We start from the raw sequence: 17,666 nt of genomic DNA, 5'->3' as shown, positions 1-17,666 counted from the left end.
CTTCCTGTCTCATTTTTCTGTCATCATTTAAAAAGAGAAGGGCTTGTTTCTGGCTCTTCCATTTTGATTCATATGTATAACTGTTAATTTTCTTCCCAAAAGAACCCATCTAAAGAAGAGAGATGTTTGGAAGGAATAGCACTCAGATCTCCCTCTTGGCAAGCAAGGAATATGAAATGCTTGCATGGTGGAAGCAATTTCTATGATTTCTGTGACGTGGTAGTAGTCACCAGGCACGGCCAGGACTTGGCTCATTGTTGACTGTATGACCTGATAGGCTTTGCTGTGGTTCAGATCCCAGGCTGGGTTGGATCTAGTCCTATGGAACAATTCAGACATCACACTTTCTTTCCCCTGACAAATTCTTTGAGACAGGCTCTGTGAAATTGGCCAATTCTATAAATTCATGGCATTTCTCTGAGAAATATTATATTTGGCAGATGGATTTTGGAACAGCAATTCATTATGGCATATATTTAAGGAAATGTCTATGCCTCATGGAGAGCTGTTACCAGTGTAGAGAATAAAGAAGTTTGACAAAAATAGGACGGATCTATTAACAAAGCAATGAGGAGAAAAACAAGGCTTAAGTCCAAAATAAGCGGAGTGTATATACAGGGAATCCTTGACTTACAACTACAATAAGGGACCAGAATTTCTGTTGCTAAAAAGCCAGGTTGTTCAGTGAGTTACATCTGATTTTACAACCTTTTTTTTTTTTTCCTGTGGTTGTTAAGTGATCACTGTTATAACAGTATGGTACGCTGGTTCAACAGCTGCGGACAAGACGGCACTACAGAGAGTGATTAATTCGGCACAAGAAACCATTGGCTGCCCCCTAACACCAATCAATGACATCACCAGGTCTTGTTTCAGCAGAGTAAGGAAGATACTTAGGGATACTTCACATCCTAGTCAGTGTCTTTTCTCACTTTTAGCATTGGGCAGAAGACATAGAAGTATAGCCAGCCAGACAAACAGGTTTAAAAACAGCTTTTATCCATGGGCTGTCAGACACCTAAATACAACTACAATCATTCCATGCATACATGGAAATATATGACTGGTTTCTCCCTAATTACTGTATAAGGACCATTTTCTATATTATTCATGTTGTCTTGTATTTTTGTAATGGATTGCACCAGTAGAGGCTAAATCAATTTTGTTGTATATACGTACAATGACAATAAAGGTTATTATTCTTATTATTATTGTTAAGTGAATCATGCAGTCATTAAGGAAATTCGCCTTCCCCCACTGACTTTGTTGTCAGAAATGGGCTGGAAAAATTGTGAATATTTAAACCTCAGAATGCTACAACCATCATAAATACATTGTGGCTGCCAAATGCCCAAATTACATTACGTAGAGATGCTGTGATGGTCATAAATGCAAGGATCAGTCGTAAGTCACTTTCTTCAATGCTGCTGTAACTTTAAACAGTCATTAAATGAAAGGTTGTAAGCTGATTACTTGTATAAAGGGCTTAGGCAGATAAGCCCAAGAATAGATTAACGTATAGGAAGACCCCAACAAAGAGGATTTCAATGTAATGAAGAGATTTCAATTTGGGCCTCGATATAACTGCCAATGAATGTCAACAGTCAAATATGATTTGTGATTTGTATATCTTTGTCTAAGTAGTCACAATTTTCTTGTGCTGTGTCTTTTCATGATTTGGGGGAAGATCACATCATTTCCAATAGACCATTTATCTGGTTCTGTTTTAAACAATAATGCGGCCTGATTTCTCAATCTGTAACATTCTTCTCAAATAGTAAAAAACCAAAAACCTACATTAAAAAAAATATATAGGTGAAATATACATGAAATTCCAAGTCACATGTTTTAATTTTACCATCAAACTACATTAAATAATAATAAAATATTTTTTAGTGAAAAACAATGGTTATGATTTTTTTTTTACAGAATAATGCAGAAATGGCTTCTGCTGCATTTGCTTTGGAAGTTTGCACTGGTAAATGCAAGACTTATTACTGGATTAATCGAGCATCTATTTTCTGTCACACAAAACTTACATAAAGGTGTTTTCTTCATTTACTTAAAAAATATTTGAAGATTACATGTTCACAGTACTTGTTACATTAAAGAGTTTATATTATACAGACTAGCATATTATAATGCCATACAATGTAAACCTATGCCACACAGCAGGCATAATAAAAGGAAAACAAATACAAAGAAAAACAAAGGTTGGTGCCCCAACTTAAAACATCTCTTTTTTTTCCCCTAGAACACCTTGATCGGTTTACTTCAACACAACAACTGCTGGGCCTGCGACTGTTTATCAGGCCTGGCAAAATAAGCCACCACATTCTAACTTAAGCCCTGATTTCTTGATATAACAAATCTCAAAATGTGTGAATAAATATTTGTGAAAATGTTAACAGAAATCAGTAACAGTGCAGCCTGGATAGAATATCCATATATTATTCACCTTAAACTGCAGGATAGAGGAGGTACAGTCTTGTCTCCTGCGGCCAATGAACATTAACAGCGGAGAAGGGCATTCTGTACACATATACAATAAAATTATTTCGTCCTTTTCCCCAGACTGCCAGCTGAATTACTGGAACATCACAGAATGTTTGTAAGGGTTTCTATTACTGAAGAGAAAGCCAATCATAGAATGCTAAATTGTCCAGACCCACTCTTAAATCCTAAATGTTGATTCTAGATTGATGTGGGCCGAGGAAGACTCTGCTAGGGTCCTATAAGGGCTTCCACAGTTGCATTTTAGAACATAAGTGAATTTCATGTAGTGCTTTAGAGTAATCAGCGACCATTTCTACATTGTTTCTCTAGTAAGTACACTTTGTCAGTTGAATTGCATCAAGGGTGCAATGTCAGGGGTAGGTAGCACTTCTTTTTTTCTTCACACAACCCTCAAGCGAACTTGGAAAGGCAGCCCAACTTTTCCTGAATCAGTCGGTGAAGACCTAAAACTCAATGCTCGAAATAGGCACTTCGAATTAAGCAGCCGTCTCAAGTTTGCCCCTCCTATGAGTTAAGTGCAGGAAACTCCACTTTTTTAAAAAAAACAACAACAAGCCCTTTCTCTTTGGCTCTGTAAAAGCCACAGGACAAGAATCCTTGAAGTGCCCAGTCAGCAGACTTCATTTGCAGACGTTTCCATTATAAAATGGAGGTTTATTCTTTTCAGTGATGTACGACAAACTTTTTGTTTTTAGAAAGTCATCATTCAGTTTTGGGGTGTTGCTGCTGCTGGATTTGCTGCGACTCTGATCCGGGGTGGGCTGGATAGGCAAAGACATGGCAACATTGTTCTTCACTAGACAACCGCACACCAGGCGAAAGAAGGCCCGGCGCATGTCTTTGCTTGCCAGTGTATAGATGACGGGATTCATGGCTGAATTGAGGACCGCTAAAGCGATGAAGCCGTCTTCTTGATACAAAATCGAGCACTCTTTCACTCTGCAGGCCACGTCAATCAGTAACAGAATGAACAGGGGAGACCAGCAGGCAATGAAAACCCCAACCACAATCACAACGGTCCTCAGCAATGCCATGGACCTCTCTGAGTTGTTGTGATTGGTGACGTTCCGGCTGCTTGATTTCACCAAGATGTAAATGCGGGCATAGAGGATCACGATGGCCACTAGGATGGCTATGAAAATAATGATGCAAAACGCCACGTATTTCTTGGAGTACAGTGGTAAAATAGTGGAGCAGTCTCTTAAATTGCCAATACAGTTCCAACCAAGGATGGGCAAAGCTCCCAGAGAAAGAGAGATAAGCCAGCACGTTCCAATAAGCAGGAAAACCCTGTACTTTTTATTTGCATCATACGGCCTCATTTTGATCATGGTCAAATGCCGTTCTATGGCAATGGCTAACAAGCTGAATGTAGAAGCACCCAGCGCCACAAACATGCTGCCTTCCCGAACAAACCAGATCCTGGAAGACAAAGTCAAAGTCTTGTTTCCTGACATCAGAATGTTCACTTTGTAAACTATTCCCGCCAACAGGTCACAAAGGGCCAGGTTGCCAATAAAAAAATACATGCGGTTGTGAAATCTGTTGTTCTTCCAGATGGCAATCAGCACCATTAGGTTCTCCAGGATGATAAAGCCACAGATAATGAGAAGTGCAATGATGGTCAGTTTTTTTTCTTTTCCACGGCTAAGCTTTCCAGTATAATTGTAATGAAGTACTATCACTGGGTCCACGGCTTCATTTTCCGGAAAGAAAAAAAAACTAGGGGGTGCTGTGCTGACAATAGCCATGACTTAATTTGAGAGCGATGCACTTGGAACATCAAGAAATTTTTGTTCTAATTGTTTTCCACCAGGGGGTGCTCACGCCACACTCTTTAGAGCGCAGTTGTTTAAAGATGTCTTCAAGCTGATTACATTTCAGCATCTTCAGGCTCCGGTGTCAGGATCTTTAAAAACAAGTAAAAGACAATGTTAGTCAATAGGCTTCCCGAATCTCACGTGGTAACAAAGTAGGAACAGGCAACTCTCCTTTAAATAGAGAGCAGTCAGATCCTCAAGGCAAAGGAGATAATTATCAAACAGGTGAGGCTACTATTATAAAGGGCTTTCCCTATCAAATACATTGCCACTGTGCCAAAATAAGCTAAGGTCATTTTATATCATCACATAGGACTGAAAAACTGGAGCAAGCTATTACATATTAAGGAGAAGGACAGAATTAGTGTAGGAATGAATTTCCAAACAATGATTTTCACAAAAAAACAAAACAAGGTATAAGATAAAATATAGATATGATTGTAGACGCAGGGCAGCACTGATTTGACATTGATCGCCTGAAATACAGTATTAGACGATATTATCCTCTTCTCTTCTACCCTGCCGCAGGGTAGAGTCATCTGACTAGAATTCAAGGCCTGTTAAATTAGTTGAGCACGAGAGAAGCAATGCCAGAAGGGCATCTCATTTCTGGCAGTAATAATGCATTACTAGTAAATTCATAACTCCTCCATTTTTGCCCTTTCAAAACAACTAAAATGTGCTGTCTGAACTTGTCAGGCTGTGCCTAATTATAGAACTGGTCCTGACTGCAACTGTCTGAAATGGCATCTTAAATACGCAACAGACTGCAGTCCAATACAAAATCTTTCCTGGGAAAATGTTGCATAGAACTTGACATAGAATTCCTTCACTTCATAGGAAAAATACCTCCCGCCAAACCATCCAATTTTTCTCCCCTCAACTTCTTGTTTCTTACCTCCCCCTCTTCTGCACATTCCCCATCTGATCTCTTCCTCTCCCTTTTATTGGACAAAGACACTTCAATTGTATTTTTTTTAGAAAAAATGGGCAGCACCACTTGTAGCATCCTGTAGACCGGTGGTTCTCAACCTTTATAGTGCTGTGACCCCTTTAATACAATTCCTCACGATGTAGCGACCCCTTTAATACAATTCCCCACGATGTGGCAACCCCAACCATAAAATTATTTTCGTTTTGAATTTATCGTGCCTGAAGCCGTATTGGCTAGCGATCTGAACTGCTTGCAATTGCCTTGAGGACGGAGGCATTAAAGCTGAGACTCCTCCCCTATTAAGTTTATCGCGCCTGAAGCCAGATTAGGCTAGTGATTGGGAGTGACTGCACTGGCTTGAGAGGGAGACATCAGAGCAAAGATTTCTCTCTTTTTTAATTCATTGCGCCTGAAGCCAAATTCGGCTAGCGATTTGAAGAGCCTGCAGCTGGCTTGTGGAGTCAACCATTGGAGCGCGATTCTTCGACTTGCAAGTATACTTCCCATATTTCTGATGGTCTTAGGCGACCCCTGGCAAATCGTCATTTGACCCCAATGGGGTCCCGACCCACAGGTTGAGAACTGCTGCTGTAGACCAAACTCATGGCCCGCAGGCCGAATGTGTCACGTGCGAGCCATCCCCACCCCCATTTTAGCGATATGTCACATGACAACGTGTCATCGCGAGTTTGACACCCCTGCTGTAGACAGCGTGGTGATGAATCCCTGTCCAGCAATTCAGCTTTGACAGCAGCGTAAATTGTAATTCAAAAATCTATCCATTTAAAGGTCATCTTGTTAGGGTTCTTTTGCTGACTATTCAGTATTTAGTACAGATAATAGGCTGAAAATTGCACAGTAGTTAGATTTCAGAGGTGTCTTAAGAAAGCAGCTCAGATATTACTGCACATCAGATATAACAACTGAAGAGGCCCAGTCGACACGCACTCTTCCAAGGCCTACATTCATGCAGTCCAAAAAGATAATTCATCATTCGGATTGCCCTACCTTTTTCTCAGGGCTTTTATGGATGGTCATTGTCATCTCCCATGGTTACTTATGTTTTCAATCTGCCCAACAACAAAACTCATCTAAGCCAATTATATAAAATTAAAGAATGAAACACAATAATCAAACACATTATTGAATGTGTGAAGTGGCCATGATTTGCCTCAAAGTGATACTGGATCGTTATGGAATCACTGCTACTGGTTTCCCTTGGCTCAGCCAAGATCATCGCCATGTATCCAGAGCCGGCCGGGGGCGGGGGGGCGGGGAGGAACCGCAGAAAGCTCATCCTTTGCTCTTTAGAGCAGGGGTATCCAACCTCAGCAACTTTAAGACTTGTGGACTTCAACTTCCAGAATTCCTCAGCCAGCAAAGCAAAGCTGGCTGAGGAATTCTGGGAGTTGACGTCCACAGGTCTTAAAGTTGCCAAGGTTGGAGACCCCTGCTTTAGAACACAGAGAGAGTCATGTTGCTTTGAGAAACAGCTATACCTCTTCAAACTTTGCACAGCCCAGAGAAAATGAAAGAAAGAAATGGACTATTTATTTATTTATTTATTTATTATTTAAATTTGTATACCGCCCTTCTCCCGAAGGACTCAGGGCGGTTCACAGCCAAGTAAAAATACACAATACACTATACATACCATTAAAATACAATTAAAAAACTTATTTAAATTGGCCACAATTAAAATTTGGAGATAAAACCCATTAAAAACCCATAATTTAAAAAACTAACCCAGTCCAGCGCAGATAAATAAGTAAGTTTTAAGCTCGCGGCGAAAGGTTCGGAGGTCCGGAAGTTGACGAAGTCCTGGGGGGAGTTCGTTCCAGAGGGCGGGAGCCCCCACAGAGAAGGCCCTTCCCCTGCCAAGCCATTACAGCACTCTAGGGTCATTTAAAAATCACAACTCCACATCATCAAATTTGAAATGATTGGATGAATGGGACAGTCTTCATTAAAAAAAAATACTATTATTGCATCACCTGACCTCCTTGAAGAGATCTCTCCTCAGGCAGGTTCTTCAGTTCTTCTTTCCTCTTGATGCTGCTGAATGCCTTTCACTCAACCAAGAGTGTCCAAGGATCGTGACTTCTTTAGCAACTGAGGTTTTTTTGACCAGGGAACATTACTCCCTACTGAATCAGGTCAAAAATGCTGAGACACCAATGATATGTTTGAGAATTGACAACGTATGCCAGGAAGATTATTGACATAAAATTGAGATTTGGCATTGGAGTAGGCTCTTTCCTAACCAGTCTGACAACTTATTCTATCATTCTCTTGCACTAAAAGGCTTGCGTTGGTTAGCAATGCCCGGTGTGCTTCCAAAAGCTCTTTTCACAGCATGCATTGGCTTGTGAAATAATTAAAATTAAATATGATTGTTATCTAGCTATTCTCTACTATTATATTATATTAGAAATTATAATTCAGTGGCAACTTGCAGAGAAACTCTGAGGTTGACTTTGAAGAAAGACGGAGCTCTGGCATGGAAGTTGTCTTTATACAAACATCAGAGTCAAAGTAAAAGGAGAGTGGATGTTCATACAATGCCAGCACACAGATTTATGAATACTATATTGATATTTCTAATATCAGGTCAATATTAGTTGACATGGTCTCTGGGGCTTACCATTGCTCCACATATAAAGCCTATGCACCAGCATCTTCCTGCTGTGATCACATTTCTAGCAGACATCCGTGTTCGTTTTTAAGCACCAAGTCCTGCTGTAAAAAGTAGGAGGAATTTACAATGTTTCTTGCATATGGGGAAGATTTGCATCCATTGGAAGGGATGCTTGGCTCCAGTGGTAGGTTCTGACCGGTGATATCACCAGTTCGCTTTGCGCACATGCTTTGCATGGCGATCCGCTCTGCCGAGCCTTTCAGCTGAGTTAAAAATGAAGGAATAAAGGTAGGTATAGCGCAGGGGCGAGCGGGAGGGCCCAGCTGAAGGTCAGAGTGAACTGATTCGCTCTCACATCAATATTTCCACTACCGGCTCTCCTGAACAGGGGAGAAGATAGCCAAAGTACACAAAGAGATTGAAAGAAAGAACTCGCCAGCAGGAGAATATGCAATATGTTGAGCAAAAAAAGAGGATTGCCATGGTCTTTCTTTTATCATTGGCTAAGGGACACCTTCACTGAAGGTGAAGAGCAAACTGTTGGCACTCCTATAGACTTTTACCACCGTAAACAGGAGGCTCCCATTGCCGCCTAACAACTTTTAAATAATTAGAACTGCCCATTCAAGCCTATACAGTGCACTAAGAAGGTGGAGATAATAGCAAGACTGGAAGCACAAATGTTGGTTCTTGAAAGGGAACAAGAGAATTGGTTTGAAGAGGAACAAGCAAAGCTTTGATCCGGGGTGAAATCCAGCAGGTTCTGGAGAACCAGTAGCAGAAATTTTGAGTAGTTCAGAAAACTGGCAAATACCACCTCTGGCTGGCCCCAGAGTGGGGTGGGAATGGGGATTTTGCAGTATCCTTCCCCTGGAGTGGGGTGGGAATGGAGATTTTGCACTATCCTTCCCCTGCCACGCCCACCAAGCCATGCCACACCCACCAAGCCACACCCACAGAACCGGTAGTAAAAAAAAATGGATTTCACCACTGCTTTGATCTCTCTTTTTCCAACTCCCAAATATATTTTTTTATATATTCAGATTCAACCCCTGGCAGCCCTGGGATGCTATTTGCAAACTCAGAGTTTGGGGAAGGAGGGAAAGGGAACTGCAGAGAAAAATGCAGAAATGGAAAAAAAGGGACTTGCCAACAAGCTACTTTGGCCTACAGATGGAAGTTTTGCTTATCAGTTGGCTTCTCTTCTAGATAGTTGCTGGTGGCAGTAAAAATCCACAGCACCCAACATAGCTAAAAGCTCCAGTTTCCTAGATCCAAACTTTGCTATTTTCCCAGTAGTTCTTATAAGGAGATTCAGCTAAGTTACTAATTACCAAACACAACACACTTAGCTGCTATTCTGCAAACATAGCAGTTTAAAAATCAGAAAACTAGAAGTGGAGAATGCTGCTTGAGGCTGACCTGGATTCATTTCTATTGTCCAAAAAAAAGACAGTTTTAATGCATAAAATCTATCAGTTCTCTGCAATCTGGGCACTCTGGATACATTTCCAAGAGTTTCCAACCAGCAAGGAGGACTTCAAATCGAAAAAAGCAAGGCTGATCTCTAGAACCTGGCAAAACTATGGGAGAGCCTCTTGTTTAAACCCTTTGTCAATGAGAACAGTTAAATATGTCAGCAAAACAAGTATACACACGATTTCACTATGAAACATACTCTGACTCAGTGGACTAAGGCTAAGAAAGTAACTCAGAGCTCATGTTACCCTCTGGGTAAGAGAGTTAAGTTAGATTACGTAGACCTTGGGAAATCCCACCATCCTTCAAAGCTCACTGGCTGATCTTAAGCCAATTGTTATCTCCTTTACTAATTTATTACACAGGGATATCGTGAAGATAAGATACGGGTTGGGAAAGCACGTATGGCATTGTGAATGCTTTGGAGAAACAATAAGACGAGATAATAAGAGTATCGCCTGATAAAATACTTAAGTGTATATTTCCAAGGCAGAACAAATCTTCATCAGATAACTGCTAAGTTATATAGTCCTATTTATAGATTGATTCCCTCCTTTTTTTTTTGATAAACACAACAATGGAAAACTTCCAATCCACTTGCCTTTAAAGCAGGGGTCTCCAACCTTGGCAACTTTAAGACTTGTGGACTTCAACTCCCAGAATTCCTCAGCCAGCAAAGCTGGCTGAGGAATACTGGAAGTAGAAGTCCACAAGTCTTAAAGTTGCCAAGGTTGGAGACCCCTGCTTTAAACCACTCCACAGCACCAGAATAAATCAGATCCACAAATGATACATTTTACACCAAAAAAAGTATGAACTTTCAATGTCTATGGAGATTCTCGATCATCCGGGTCATAACTGTCTCAAAAGTACTTTTTTCAAAAGGCAACTGGACTTTTCTTGTTTTTTTTTCTTTCTTTGAAAACATTTCACTTCTCATCCAAGAAGCTTCTTTGGTTCATTTCAGGGCAATATCATATGTACGTATTTACTGTCTTAGTTCTTTGATGCACCCTCTGGGTCTTGATTTGCCATAGCTTTCCTGGGGAGGAAAGCTACGGCAAATCTAGACAGCATACTAAAAAGCAGAGACATCACCCTGCCAACAAAAGTGTGTATAGTCAAGGCTATAGTTCTCCCAATTGCAATGTATGGTTGTAAAAGTTGGACCATAAGAAAGGCTGAGCGCCAAAGAATTGAGGCCTTTGAACTATGGTGCTGGAAAAGACTCCTGCGAGTCCCTTGGACTGCAAGGCGATCAAACCGGTCAGTCCTAGAGGAGATCAATCCTGACTGCTCTTTAGAAGGCCAGATCCTGAAGATGAAACTGAAATACTTTGGCCACCTAATGAGAAGGAAGGACTCACTGGACAGCGTACTAAATCTAGACAGCGTACTAAAAAGCAGAGACATCACCCTGCCAACAAAACTGCATATAGTCAAGACTATGGTTTTCCCAGTTGCAATGTATGGCTGTGAAAGTTGGACCATAAGAAAGGCTGAGTGCCAAAGAATTGAGGTCTTTGAACTCTGGTGCTAGAGAAAACTCCTGCGAGTCCCTTGGACTGCAAGGCGAACAAACAAGTCAGTCCTAGAGATCAATCCTGACTGCTCTTTAGAAGGCCAGATCCTGAAGATGAAACTGAAATACTTTGGCCACCTAATGAGAAGGAAGGACTCACTGGAGAAGTGCCTATCGCTGGGAAAGATTGAGGGCAAAAGAAGAAGGGGACGACAGAGAATTAGGTGGCTGGATGGAGTCACTGAAGCAGTAAGCATGAGCTTAAATGGACTCCAGAGGATGGTAGAGGATAAGAAGGCCTGGAGGAACCTTGTCCATGGGGTCACAATGGATCAGACACGACTTCGCAACTAACAACAACAACTGGATCTAGAAAGGGCAATTCTAGAACACACAAACATGCCAGATAGTTGCAGATCACACACCAAATCATAATTTTAATACTACACTATATTTGGCACATTGTGGCAGCTTTATCTATTATTTATTAATTTTTTGGCTATTCTATGAAAAATAATTCCATACTGATCAAAGGAATATAGGCCAAAGTAATATACATAGAGTCTTTTGTCCAGCACCTTCAATCCTTGTCTTTGAATGCATAAATGATCAGCCTGTAGCCCTAGAGTAACATATATGCCTATATAATAATTTCACTACCCTTCCGTAAGAGATCTGCCACTTCAGAGTGAGAGATAGCAAAAAGAAGAAAAAGAGGGGTATGAGAGCATAAATGCCCTCACCCATTTTGGGTTACAGCCAACATTTGCTGCTTGCTTCAACCCTGTCCATCATATGTGCCTCTCAAAGGCATTATCTATTCCAGACATGTCTTTCTTCACTCAGAAAATTGGAAGGGATGGGCAGAGGCAATCTGGAAAATACTTTCTTACAGATACTCATGTCCAGGGGCCTAAGACAATAAAGCATTTCATGTAAACTTTATGCTAAAAGCAAATAGTAGGTGGATATAAGAGGAACACACACACATGAACACACACACAGACTTACTCACACACTCAAATATCCTGACTCTGCCCACTTTTGGATTGTAGTCCTTGAAGAAATGCTGTTATAAAGCCTGCTATACTTCTTTAAGACACTAGAACTCAAACATTTGGATACATATTAGACTGACAAAATGTAAGTTTAGACAAATTAATGATATGTATATGTTGAAATTGCACGGAAGATTTGTAATCAACCTACCGACACACTGTATTTGGATTGAAGATGTTTTTATGTTTGTTTGTATTAAAAAAAAAAAAGACACTAGAAATCCAGCACCCATGGCTTTTACTACTACTACTACTGCTGCTGCTGCTGCTGCTACTACTACTACTTGTATGTCATCTCTCATTGTAATGATTACTTTACTGTTTACAAATGGAAATGATTGATCTAAAGCAGGGGTGTCAAACTCCCATCGTCACAGCGGTATCACATAATGTATCGTGACTTCCCCCCCCCCCTTCGCTAAACTGGGCATGGGCAGCGTGTGCCGCATCCGGCCAGCGGGCCAGGAGTTTGACACCCCTGATCTAAAGACTACCAGGCAAAGCAGATGCTTCTATTATTTTGAATATGAACCCATGAGAGATGATATCAGCCCTAATGTACATTATTATGATATATCATATATGTATAGCAGAAGATTTCCAACCTGGTAATGATGCCTTTAAGCAATTTCTCTAGAAACATAAAGGCTTGTGTAGATCTGGCTGTTTTGAATGCCTTTCAGAGACTGTATCTAATATCTAACTAATATCAAAACATTCCAAGAAGGTGTCAACATGTCTTCCCTTAGATGTCTTCCCTAACTATTTCAACCAATGCATGTTTGTCATAATTCTAAAAAAGGCTCCTATGCACCCAGAGGTATATGTCTGGAATGTTCCACTGTTTCTGCAGTTCTTTCCCATCGGTTTTCATCTGCAGCCTGACCATGATCAACATGTATGCAGCATCTGGGTCAGGCCTGCATAGCATATGGCTTTCAGACCACAAGTATCCCACGAAGCAGTCTTTGTGTGGCCTGCTGGCAATTTTTAGCAAGTAATAATTCCACTACCCTGCTCCATTAGCTGCAGAGTAGCTGAATGGCACGCCGAATATTTCTTTGCAGCCTGCAATGATTTTTAATTTATCAGTGTCATTCTGTCCCCTTTACAAGTTCTGCAGGCCTGATCTAGTTGATGGGATCTGATGTGTTCCAAACCCCATTCACATATTTGATATCAGGGGCCACCAATTGATTGACTGTTAGCTGTCTGATGGGGACGCATGCGAGGTAGATGATAGATAGATGATAGACAGACAGGCAGGCAGGCAGACAGATATAGATGATAGACAAACAGATATAGATGACTGACAGACACAGAGAGATAGGTAGACAGACAGACAAACGGACGGGCGGATGTATGTATTCTGCCTAAGTACCCCACTGTTTTTCATGACCAAGAATGGTGAAAATAGACTATGCAGGACTTGTAAAATAAATGCAAGGTTAACACCAAACTCAATGTTAGGTTTCCATATTCAAGAAAGACGTGAAATTACATCATCTTATGAGAGGAAATTAAAAGCAGACCAGTCAATTCATGCATTGCAGCTCAATATCACTGGGATCTACTAGCAAAAATAAGGTGATTTAGTTAAGATTATTGGGGGTTTTAGATTTGTATAAATATTTGTGAAGCTGAGGGTATGTATGGACTGGCTGTTTGAAGAAAAGTGTTCTCATGTTCCTGAAGTCTAGCTGCTGAAGTAATATTCTTTCCAGATGGTGGACGCATTGAAATTGGATCCTTACATGAGGGAGATTGTGGGAAAGGGAGTGAACAGGAGAAGCAGTCCATGTACCTTCAAACCTTCTTCCCATAAGTTTGAACCCAGAGAGAGTCATGAAATCATGAGTGGAGGAGGAGGACTGTCCTTGCCAGGCACTCAAGATGCTGTCCCCTGATGCTGCTCAATTTTCCCCCCTTTGTCCTTCACTTCAGACAGAGAGGAAGAGAAAGATCAGGAGGGAGTGTGAATATGAAAGTGAACAAGTGGAGAAGCGCTTCACGTTTTGAACAAACTCAAAACTTCTTCTACTCATTAAAATCATGATCCCATGATCAGCCTGAAAAAGGGACATGGCTGCGGCGTTATTGTATTTACTATCAGAAAGGTGCTGTGCTTATGTTTATGTGAGATCCAGTCCATATTCATTTTATTTCAGACTACGTCACTCTGATCTAGCTAGAATGCCTCACAGAGCAGTCCACAAATGAAATAATAGCTCTCTCTACATGCCGAATATGATATAATGTGAATATTCTGACCTTGCATGATCTTTAACTGTCTGCCCAGCATGTTTCTGCTTGTCTGATAAAACAATGACACTGGGACACGACATGACATTTCAAACTGATCGACAAGATGTTCTTGAAGCAAACCACTACAGAACTTCCAAGTTGCAATTTAGTTTATTTTATAATGTTGTATTTTATTCAAAATCCATTTGTATGGGGAAGGAAGGAAGGAAGGAAGGAAGGAAGGAAGGAAGGAAGGAAGGAAGGAAGGAAGGATCCTTCCACTGAAAGGCTTAATAGTGAGGTGCGTGGTCATATAAATTGTTTAAATAAAATAAATATTTGGATTGTCCTTTCTTGTAGCTCAAGAGTGCATATCCGATTAAATTCTGTCACACAGATTACATATATGTGATATTCACTAGCAGTATGTAGAAGTTGTGAATCTTCAGTTTTAATTGCTTGAAAAAAAGCGTGGCTGCTTTAATTTGCAGCAAAGAGATACTGTCCTGGATGAAGTCTAAAGTACTTCTTCCAAATTAACTTTCGAAAGTTCATATACGCTGTTTTATGTCTGAAATAGGAAGAAACTTAAATGTGATCTGTCTGGAATAGGAAAGAAATTAAGTGTGTTTATTTAGTAATTAATTATATAAGAAAGGAGCTGAACTGTTAGCTAGCATCATTCAATTTCACTTTAAACCTTAAAGCAAAAAAGGCTTAGACCTTTAAAAGGCTCCATCTTTTTCCTGGATTTGACCTGCCCACCTCCTGAATACTTTTCAAAGGCCTGTCCAATCACTGGCTCAATAGCAGCTGCATGCTTCTTTTCAAGCAAATGGCATTTGTTTGACTATGCTTTGGATGGCTGCCCATATTTTATTACCACATTTTGCTAAATTTACCATTATTTTAGAATTGTACCTCATATTCTACTGCTCTTATTTTCTTCCATTATACTTCCAGAGAACACAATGAGTATATTTTTGGGGTTTTTTAGAAGCTATCTTCACAGAGATCTCCTCATTTCAAAGAGTCGGCTGTTTCCTAAAAATTGCATTTCTCCTCTTTGTACTCCAAACTTTCGAATCTCAGCCGTTTCTTTAGAGCTATTTAATATGGCCCATTTTAAAATCTTGCTGCAGTTATCCGAATTCCATCCACTTTTTGTGAACTTTTTCCAAGATCCCATCCCCAGAGGAGATCCATGGCTGTCCTGAAAATGCATTAACCTGATCAAACCAGAAGCAAATACAAAGGATGTTGAACCAGGACCAAAAGACTGGAGTTCAAGTCTGCCCTTCTGAGTAGTTTGAAGTCAGTCATATTCTTTCAGTCCAACCCACCTAAGTGATCATGCTAGGTATACTACCCTGAGCTGCCCTGGAGGAAAGGTGGGGTATAAATTCAGTACATAAACGTTTTAACCAAATAAATGCACAAGCAAACTCCAAAGCAAGGGAGGAGAACAATGCCTCCTGGCTTAAAAACTGATGCTATAAATTAAATTTTCCCGTCTGGCACTCTCCCACAATCCCCAGTCTTAATCCAACACTTTGGGAGGTGTTGGGTTGGGAATGGTTGATCTGACCTGCAGTTCTAGAATAGAATAGAATTATTTATTGGCCAAGTGTGATTGGACACACAAGGAATTTGTCTTTGGTGCATATGCTCTCAGTGTACATAAAAAGACAAGTTACAAGGTCTGTAAGGGGCCTGCATAAGAGCACAAACGTGCCTACCATTCCTGTCCTATTGTTTCCTTTCCTTATATCCAATTAATATAGTTATTACATACTCATACTCATATTTATGCTTATATATTGTATAATTATTTCATGCTTATGCTTATATATACTGTGTGACAAAATAAATAAAATAAATACACTCTCAAGAATCACAGAGCACAACAGTCATGGTACAACAAGTAAGCAATCAATATCTTCCCCCAAATTGTTTAGCCCGATTGTATCATCTGTATCTCGGATCATCAGAAACCGGAAAGGCCAAGCTGACCTCCGCTAACCCCAGAGACCGATTGGCTCCTTGGTCTTTTCCCCGCATGAACGCGCCGCCGAAGAAACTGCTGTGGATTAAAGCCCGTTGGGCGAGGGTCCCACCGCAACTTTTTTTAAAGGGGAAGGAGTTTTCAACCCTCCACCCTCCCCAACATAGCGAATTTGGAAATCGGTGATGGTGAGCTGAAGTTCAGTTAGAACCGGTGCCCAGCACAGCCCCGTCGTGAAGGCAGAATACAGTTGTGGGTCCCCCAAGTTCAGAAAGTAGACAATGCCTTTTGTCGTGTTTTTTTGCGAGATGGGATCTGTAAACGGTCCCACCTCGTTCCCGTCTCCAGCCGATTCCTCTCCCCCCTCACCCAAAAAAAAATAGCTAGCAAATCGCACGGTTGTCGCTTTGCATCGCCTTCTCTCTCTCTCTCTCTCTTGCCTCGCTGTCGGCGCCGTCGCCCTTAAAATTGCCCCCACTCCGTCCCACCCGATTCCCAAGCGACTCGCGCCAATTCGGATTTTGAGAGGCGAAGCGTCTCACCCACTCACCCACTCCCATCCCCTTCGCCCTTTTAACTCCGCGCCGGCGTTGCCTTCCCGCTCACCTGGCGTCCGCTGCTCCTGTCTCTCCTTGCCCGCTCTTTGCCCGGCGCGCCTCATGCCGGCTGGAGGTTGTTGGCGCCAAGCGCTCTGCTCTGCCGAGTCCCACTTTTCGTGGGGCTAAAGTTCCCGCTTAGCCAAGAGCGCAGCCGCGCGGGGCGATCAGCGCCTCCCGACCGCGCCGTCCAGCCGAAGCGGAGAAAACTCCGGCGGCCGGCTGCGAGTGGATGCCTCCCTCTCCTCTCCTCCTTCTCCTGCTCCGCCACCGGCGCCGCCGCCTCCTCCTCCTCCTGTCGGCCTTGCGGGGCCCCTCCCGCCGAACTCTCCTCGGCGACCAGTCCCGGTTCACACACGCCGCCACAACCTCCCCTGGTCCCCGCTGGGCTGCCTCTACATTCCTTCTCCGGCGAGCCTTGTGTCCTCCAACGCACCTCCCACGGCAGCAGCCCTCAGCTCCGCGCTCCTGCCAACTGCTCCTCTCCCAACCAGGCTGCTCAAGCCGGATCCGCTGAGTGGGAAAGGAGTCCCGCTCTTCTTCAGCGAGCAGGGCCTGCAAAGGTGGCCCATGTCTGGCCGATGGGTGCGCTCTTGCACCCTTGGCGGAGAAGAAGCTCCGACTGAATTCCCTGGGCTTGGCTTCTGAGTCAACGGGCGCGGGGTGGCAAGCGCAGGGAAGGAGGAAGGGAGTTCTGCTTTGCTCTCCAAAAGTCACCTCGTCATTTTATCTAAGGGCGCTCAGCCCTTCGAGACCTGGGAACTTTTCCCGCACTGATCTGGGGGAGGCTGAGGGGCATATTTTATAAAATACTTCCCATTCCTGCTTTGGGAAAGGAATACCATCAATTAAA

The 17,666-nt window shown here is 42.0% G+C and overlaps 1 protein-coding gene across 1 annotated transcript; it reads right to left on the bottom strand.

Moving 5' to 3' along the window:
* Nucleotides 1–1,015: 1,015 nt before the first annotated feature.
* Nucleotides 1,016–17,442, bottom strand: S1PR3 (sphingosine-1-phosphate receptor 3). Its single transcript, XM_058172754.1, has 2 exons — nt 16,824–17,442; nt 1,016–4,426 (listed from the first exon to the last, which is right to left on the bottom strand). The coding sequence occupies exon 2, from the start codon at nt 4,266–4,268 to the stop codon at nt 3,138–3,140; it is 1,131 nt and encodes a 376-aa protein (XP_058028737.1). The 5' UTR covers nt 4,269–4,426; nt 16,824–17,442; the 3' UTR covers nt 1,016–3,137.
* Between the last annotated feature and the right edge of the window lie 224 nt (nt 17,443–17,666).

The sequence above is a fragment of the Ahaetulla prasina genome, chromosome 2 (genome assembly GCF_028640845.1).
Source record: "Ahaetulla prasina isolate Xishuangbanna chromosome 2, ASM2864084v1, whole genome shotgun sequence".
Classification (NCBI taxonomy): Eukaryota; Metazoa; Chordata; class Lepidosauria; order Squamata; family Colubridae; genus Ahaetulla; species Ahaetulla prasina.
This window is presented reverse-complemented; position numbering and strand designations above follow the sequence as displayed.